The sequence below is a fragment of the Crocuta crocuta genome, unplaced genomic scaffold (genome assembly GCF_008692635.1).
Source record: "Crocuta crocuta isolate KB4526 unplaced genomic scaffold, BGI_CrCroc_1.0 scaffold53, whole genome shotgun sequence".
NCBI classification, from domain to species: Eukaryota; Metazoa; Chordata; class Mammalia; order Carnivora; family Hyaenidae; genus Crocuta; species Crocuta crocuta.
This window is the reverse complement of record NW_027529432.1, coordinates 2889509-2897285: the sequence shown is the minus strand read 5'-3', so window position 1 is coordinate 2897285 and position 7777 is coordinate 2889509. Positions and strand designations below refer to the sequence as shown.

Below are 7777 nucleotides of genomic sequence, written 5' to 3'. Positions count from 1 at the left end.
CCCCCCCGCCCTGTGCCCAGCCCCGGGGGCCCCTACCTTCTCGCCGCTGTCCCGCAGCTGCTGCAGCTGCCGCAGGCGGCGCCCCTTTTCCAGCTGCTTCTGTAGTTCCAGCTCCGCCTCATCCTCCTCCAGCACCTCCGGGGACCCGGCCTGCGCACCTCCAGCCTCCTCTGGTGGAAACACGGGAGACCCCTGCTCGGATCATCCTGCTGCGCATGTCCTGCCCTTGCACCCCAGCCCCCCAGCCATCGGGGCACTCCTCCCTGCCCCTGCCCGCCCCCTCCCAGCNTGGGCCAGGCCGCCCCCCACCTCCCACCCCCCTTTCCAAGCGCACCTGGAACCAAAGTCCCCGTCTTGAGTCTGGTCCCCAAGAGGCAGCAAGTCATCGGCCCGCACTACCACCTCCTTCTCTTTCTTGCGGATCTTCTTCACTCTCCGTTTGGTCTTTTTAAAGGTCACCTAGGGGGAGGGGAGGCCACACATGAGACAGGGATGGTGGGCAGCCACGAGCCCAGAGAACAAACGCTTTCGTAGTGTCCCTCCACGCCAGCCTCTGTCCTAAGCACTCCACACACACAAACAACACGTGAGGTAGGTGTGATTTCATCCCACCCACGAGATGATGAACACTGAGGCACAGAGAGGCTAGGTTCCTTGCCTAAGGCCACCTAGCCTTAGTGGGATAACCAGGACTGTGAATCGTGTTCTTTTGCCTCCAGGGTCCTGCTATTCATCACTCGGCCAAGCAGTTCGCCAAGCCCAGCGCCTACCTCTGTCTTCACAACCATCCCAAACACAACTCCACACACAGCTGTAAAATGACCGCTCACCCACATTGTCACCAACCCTCGTGACGCTCTCAAGAGGGGAGCTCCTGTCCTTCCCATTTCAAACAGGGAGCCTCAGCCTCACGGTTAAATGACTCACCCGAAGCACAAGCTGGCCAGATGGCAGAGCCTGGACATGAACTTAGACGACGGTCTGTCTCAACAGTCCCTGTTTTGCCCACAGCCACTGGCTCCCCGCAGCGCCTCCCGGGGCAGCCCTTTACTGCTCACCCACGAAGGCCAAGAACCTCACACTCGATCTTCCTCTACAGCTCCTCTGGCAGCACGTGACCCCGGAGAAGTGGGAGGAACACCCACCCCTACTACAAGGTGTGGGGGGAAGGCCCGGGACTCACCATCTCCTCAGGCGTGAGGTACTCGGAGGCGAGCCGGGGCCCCACTGTGCTCAGGGACTGAGCCTGTAGGCGCAGCCTGGCCCGGATCTCCTCCAGCTCCCGTTCCCGGAGGCCATCGGCCGTGCCGCCCTGCTCCAGGCGGAAGGACTGCGGCCGCTCGCCCTCGAGCTCCTCGTCGTACTTGGACAGGATGGAGCGGGGTTTCTGCTGCAGAACAAGAGGGACGGGTTGGGACCCAGCCTGTTCCCGAAGAGCCACCGAGCCACCGTCTCACAGCCCCCGGGCTGCCCGGCCTGCCTGCGCCAAGTCATCCACGCTCTCATCCTCCGCATAGGGCAGGTAGTCGGGCTTCTTCTTCCGTAGCTCCACGTTTTTCTCTGCCCGCTCCTTATCCACCAGGTTCACGTTCACCAGGACATCCTCCTCCTCCTGCAGCACATCTGCGGACAGGGCAGGAGCGGCGGCCGTTCGTGTCTGCCGTCAGCTCAGCAGCGCCTGCACCCCCACCCAGAGCACCTGGGCTCAACCCACCTTTGTCCTTGAGGGTGAGGATCACAGTCTCCCCTTCTCGGAAGGAATCAATAGCGTGCTCCACGGTGAGGCCCTGGAGGTCCCGGGCACTGTACAGGTCCTACAAGGCAAAGGGACGGTCCCGACAAGTCAGGAGCCCTGACCCACCCAGCCCTGGGACCCCAGCACCAAGGACAGCGGTGCCTCGGCCCCGCCCTGCCCCCAGCGGCTCAGGCAGCCTCACCTGTCGCCTCTGCCCAAACTCCTCCTCCACCAGAGTGCTGACGCCAAACTCTTGGTCCATCTCCTCCAGCAGTTTGGCCTATGGGATGGGAGCGGGGTGCCATTCAGCATCATGGAGGACATGTGGGGCTTTACCAGGTGTGAGTGCAGAGAAAGCCAGCCAGCCGCAGGGAGTCCGGGGCAGACAGCCCTGACCACGGGCCTCCTACCTCTCTGAGCCCCGTCCCCTCCCAAGAACAAGTCTCCTGCCCCACCAGCCGCTCGGGCTACTAGAGGCACTGAGCGACCACCCCCGGCTGACCGGGTGCTCACCCTCTTCTCTGCCAAGTCCTTCTCCTTCTGAAGCTGCCGGCTCCGCTCGATCCAGGCGGCGGTGTCGTCCAGCCATGGGTCATCCTCCCCCAGTGTCTTTATCTTCCTGAAGAGAAAGGAAAGTGGCCTTCTGGGGAACCCCTTTCCTGCTTCCCCCACTCGACTCAAGAGCTCCCTGGCAACCTCCTCAGGTCTTTCCCTTGTCCACCTTGGCGGGGACGCCCTCACCCCAGCTTCTGGTTCAGGAGGCGCTTTTCTTTGGCGGCGGCCAGCTTCTCCCGTAGCTCCTCTCGCTGTCTCAAGGCCATGGGGTTGATGACATCGGCTGCCACGGGCTCCTCCTTGGTGCCCGCCTCTGGAAGGGGGGCCCAGACGTGAGGCTATGCCTGCCCGTGGCTGGTGGGGAGAGGAGGGAGCCACTCACCCTGCCCCCTTCCAGCTCAGGGGGCCAGAAGGGGCCAGGAGAGGAGGGAACAAACCCCTTCACCTGCCTCCTCCCACTTCATCCCCACACTTCCGGGTCACCCTGCACAGCATGACGGGACTCTCCACGCCTTACAAGCCCCCCAAAGTCATGCTTTAAAAACAAACACACCCAACGCAGGCAGAGGCCAGATCAGTCTGCAGCAGCTGCGCACGCATCTCGGCCCGGTTAATGCTGCCTCACAGCCAGAGTGCACACGATGCCAGCCATTTGAACTTAAAGAATAAGCTGATTCCCAGCTCCCCATCACCACTGTAGGGAGAGGCCTCATGCCTATGTGCGCACGCGCGCGCGCGCGCGCACACACACACACACACACACACACAGTGCCACTAAATGGAGCTGCGCCAGTGCCATAACCCCACTCTTCAGAGACCCCTTCAGATGGTCCTTTTCCTCCACCCAGATGCCCTCCCTCACCCCCCTCCTCACCCCCACACTCACCCTTCTTGACAGCATTGACCTCCAAGGGTTTCAGCCCCAGCTTTGCCCGGAGTTTACTGAGGGCAAGAAATACAGGCGTTAGGAGCTGTCGACGGTGCATGAAAGACATTTCACAACAGACAGGGGTGAACATAAGATGGGACTGAGAGGTCATAAGGGTCCCCAAAGCAGGAGCTGACCCAGGCAGCCTAGGACTTTGGGAAGGACACTGGCCTCCAGATTGGGGAGCACAGGAGCTCGGCCTGGCCTGCCCCTTAACCAGCAGAAGGCCATCCTTCCTCTTGGATCTTAGCGCCCTCTTCTGTAACTCAGATGGTTAGACGCCACTTCCGATTCCGATCAGAATGCTTTAGTGTGGGAAAGGCCCCCCGGGAAGCTGTCCCAGAAGCCGTCTTTCTCAGAAAATAAAAGCAGAAACATAAGGGAAACAGAACTTACTTGGTCTCCTCGATGCTGAGTGACGAGGCATCTCCTGAGCTAGTTTTGGAGCCGGCAGCTGGAAGGACAAGAACCCTGGTTTGGGAGCTGAACACAGGCCCAAAGAGGAGGGCCCCTCACCAGCACCCGGGCCTGCTGCGACACCCTGAAAGAGTGGCCTTTCTCCACCCTGGTCGTTCCTCCTACCTCAGACCCCAACTCTCTACATAACCTTCCTTTCCTGACCCAAAAGGTCCAATCTCTGTGCATCCTTTACTCTGCCTCCTCTCCCCTTTTTTAAAGTCCATTTATTTTGAGAGAGAGCACGCAAGTAGGGGAGGGAAGAGAGGGTGAGCGAGAGAATCCCAAGCAGGCTCCGCGCCGTCAGCACAGAGCCCAATGTGGGGCTCGAACTCATGAACCATGAGATCATGACCTGAGCCGAAATCAAAAGTCAGACACTTAACCAACTGAGCCACGCAGGCACCGCCCCCCCCGACCCTCCCCCCACTCCACCTCCACTTTTGAATACTCTGTTTTCAGCTTGCACTGCCCTCCCTGGCCAAACTCTGACGAAATCCTATCCAAATGCAAAGACCAAATGCCACCTCCTTCTTGAAATCCTGTTCAATTATTGCTCGGAATGAACTGTCCTCCCCTAGACTCATTCCCAGGTCTGTTTCTCCTCACAGGTCAGGGACCAGGCTTAGCCGCAGGGCTGTGTCCTCTGTGCAATTCATCCAGTCAAGAAATACCCTTATTGGTGCCTGCATTATGATGAACATTGAGGAGAATGAGATAAAGAAGCATTTCAGACCTTCTCTGCCCACCTCATAATCAGCAACAAACTTCACAGACCACCAAGGACAGAAGCTAGATACCACCGGATGGAGTTCCCCAACCAGCTGCCACCATCCTTCCCTGCCTCCCCATCCCGCAAACTACTTCCTCCCCTACATCTCACCAGGACCCTGGATCCCAACTTCTTTTGGCTGTCACCAAGGTCACCAGCCTCTTTATTTCTAAATCCAATGAGTTCTTTTCAGCTCAAATTTCCTTCGTTTCTTTTTTTTTTTTTTTAATGTTTTATTTATTTTTGAGAGAGAGACAGCACGAGCAGGGGAGGGTCAGAGAGAGAGGGAGGTAAAGAATCTGAAACAGGCTCTAGGCTCGGAGCTAGCTGTCAGCACAGAGCCCAACACAGGGCTCCAACCCACAAACCATGAGATCATGACCTGAGCCAAAGTCGGACGCTTAACCGACTGAGCCACCCAGGCGCCCCGGTTTTTCTGCATTTCCATAGGAAAGTATTTTTGTAACATCTGGCTCCACTTACTACTAACAGTTTAGTGTTTCTTAGGTTCTACTGACCACTCCTCACTCTCAGTGGGCTTCGTTTACCACCTAAATACTCCCAAACCTTGCACATCAAATGCAACGCTCTCCAAACCTGAATTCTCTCCCCTCAAACGTTTGCATCTCTTCCAGACTACTCCATTTCAGTAGACACCACAACCACCCACCTAGTTGCTCCAATCAAAATTCAAGAGGTCGTCTTCATCTCCTTCTTCCCATCCTCACCCAAGTGCTAAGATGTCTTAATTCCTCCCCCCAAACACTATTTCAATCTGTTGGGGTCTCTCCATACCGCTGCTGCCTCGGTGGCCCCACCTGGCCTCCGCTCTTGACTACCCTCGAGTCAGTTCTCAAAACGGTGATATTTGCGATATATGATCAACTCCCTGACTCAAATCTACAGCTCCCGACCACCCTCAAAACAATATTCAAATTTCTACAGGATCCTTTGTGTTCAGACCCTTGTTTCCTATCCCTGCTATGAGCCCTACACGATTGCTCAATACCAGCTTCCTTCCCATCTCTACACACGCTGGGGCAACTTCATTCATTCATTCACTCAACACATTTACTGGGCGCCTGGGATGTGCCAATTTCAAGGAAAACAGAATCTCTGCCCTTGCGGAGCACAGTAGAGGGAGACGAACTTCAACCCCAAAAAACCACAGAAGACCCTTCAGTAAGTGCTGACGGAGACAGTCTGGGGGTGCCCAGGCCCTCCTGCTCCCGGACCCCGGGCACGGCCCGCCCTCCACAGGCCACGCCCCTCACCGGCCTCGTAGCCGTCATCGCGCTTCTCCCGCTTCACGCGCCTCTCCGAGAGCTCTGCCTGGCTGCGCTCCCGCCCGTGCGCGCCGCTGCGGGTCTCGGCCTCGGACCCACGCCGCCCGCTCCCGCGCTCGCCCCCACGCTCCCGGCTCCGCTTCCGTCGTTCGCCGCCGCTACTGCCGCCGCCGCCGCTCCGGTGCTTGTGTTTTTTGTGCTCCCGGTGCCGCGGCGGCTGCTCGGTGGCGCCTCCGGTGCTGGCCGCCGCCGTCGTCCCGGCAGCCTCCTTCTCCCCGCGGTGTTTCTTTGACGACCCCATGGTGGTACGTCCGCCCCGAGCCCGGCCGCCGCCGAGCCCCGACGACGCAAAATGGGAACACTTCCGGGTCGCCCGGCAGCCCGCAGTCGTGTTGCCGGAAACCAAGAGCGGCGGCTTCCGTCGTTCCCTTCGGAGCCTGCCCCAAAGGTTCATGGGAAGGCCGGGGACCAGAGCCCAGAAGCGCCACAGCGGCCGCCTCGGTGGGCGTGGCCGTCTTTAAGCTGGTAGGCTGGCCGCGCATGCGCAGCTGTAGGTGGGTCGGCCGTATCTAGGGGGTTACAGATCTCTCAACTCAAAGCGCTCTAAGCCAGCAACCTGGGAGGTGAAAGGCCCTGCCCGGCGCGGGACGTTCCCTGTCTCACGGACTTGCTGTGAACAGCGCCCGGGAGGCGTCCTCCTAATGGACTCCCCAAGGTCGTGGCTCCGTCGGGTGTCAGACAACGCAGCGTGGTCTCCTGACACCGGGGAAAACAGTCCAGCCCCCGAGCCCCGCCGCCTTCCCACGATCCTTGAATTGGGCTTTTTAACCTGTACTCTGAACCCCCTGAAATTGAGTGTAGAATTTCGGCACATCTGTGTATGTGAGCCTTTTATTTCCCCTTGAGAGGATATCTCTTGAACTTACTATAAGAGCCCTGTAAGGACACAAGTCTAAACCACACTGACTCCATGACAGGCTTTAAGTTTCCCCTCTAAACTAGAAGGCCTCAGTTTCAGTCTCCCTGAAACTATCAGGCAGTTACACTTTGCCCAAGACCAGAGAAGCCGCCCACCACATCACTCCCCCACACCACCCTTGCAACGCCCAATCAAGAAAGGCCAGCAACTATAGATAAAACTCTGGTACCTAATGTTAAAGTTAACCCAACAGGCGCCGAACAAGACCCTAGGCTCGCTCTGTGATTGGTTAAATTTAAAGGTACTCTAAATGTTGTAATTGGATCCCGCCAAAAGTAATGAATACTCTAGACAATGTGTATGGTTAAACCCGCTGTCAATAATTGTATAATTATGATTGGATCACTGTTCCCATGTCACAACTTCTGTAACTCCCCTGTCACAAACCCCATAAAAACCCCACTCTGCCTTTGTTCGGGGCTCACAGCACGGATCCACTGCGCTGGTAAAGTCTGTGAGCCTGAGCTCGAGCCCGTAATAAAGCCCTTTGCCTTTGCATGCGTGACTCGGTCTCCCCAGTGGTCTCTGGTCGTTGAGGATACTGAGATCTGGGCATAACAGCCCGACTGCGATGCCTGGGTGGCTCAGTCGGTTGAGCATCCGAGCCTCCGACACTAGACTTCGGCTGGGGTCATGATCCCAAGGTTCCTGAGTTCCATCCCGGCATCTGGCTCTGCACTGGCTGGGCAGAACCTGCTTGGGATTCTCTCTCTGCTGCGACCCCACTCCCACATGTCCTCTCTCTCTCTCTCAATAAATAAATTTCTAAACAAACAAACAAAGCTCAGGTCACATAATCCCTTCTCACACCCCCACCCCACACAGTTACTCTGTCTGGCCTGTTATGGTGTGGGGTATGTACCCCTTTAAAGGTCCAACCCCTACGCCCCCACCCCACACACCCCAGGAGTTAGTTCTCAAAGGGAGAGGCCATTAGGTCCTATTCACTCTTGAGTTCCTAAGAGCCAGCATAGATGGAAATGGAGGTGGAGGAGCCGCAGCTGTTGCCCTATGAGACCACCCACTCGGGAGCAGGGAGCAGAGGCTGGGCCGAGGGTGCTGGCTG

The 7777-nt window shown here is 57.7% G+C and overlaps 1 protein-coding gene across 1 annotated transcript in view; it reads right to left on the bottom strand.

Moving 5' to 3' along the window:
- The window catches only part of SART1 (spliceosome associated factor 1, recruiter of U4/U6.U5 tri-snRNP), an 18296-nt gene extending 12194 nt beyond the window's left edge, over positions 1–6102 (bottom strand). The window contains 10 exon segments of the mRNA XM_077759816.1: positions 37–459; positions 1184–1390; positions 1481–1623; positions 1715–1814; positions 1938–2015; positions 2249–2354; positions 2477–2603; positions 3177–3232; positions 3615–3672; positions 5721–6102. Coding sequence (XP_077615942.1) covers positions 37–459; positions 1184–1390; positions 1481–1623; positions 1715–1814; positions 1938–2015; positions 2249–2354; positions 2477–2603; positions 3177–3232; positions 3615–3672; positions 5721–6033 — 1611 coding nt within the window. The 5' untranslated portion in view covers positions 6034–6102.
- Positions 6103–7777: the final 1675 nt, after the last annotated feature.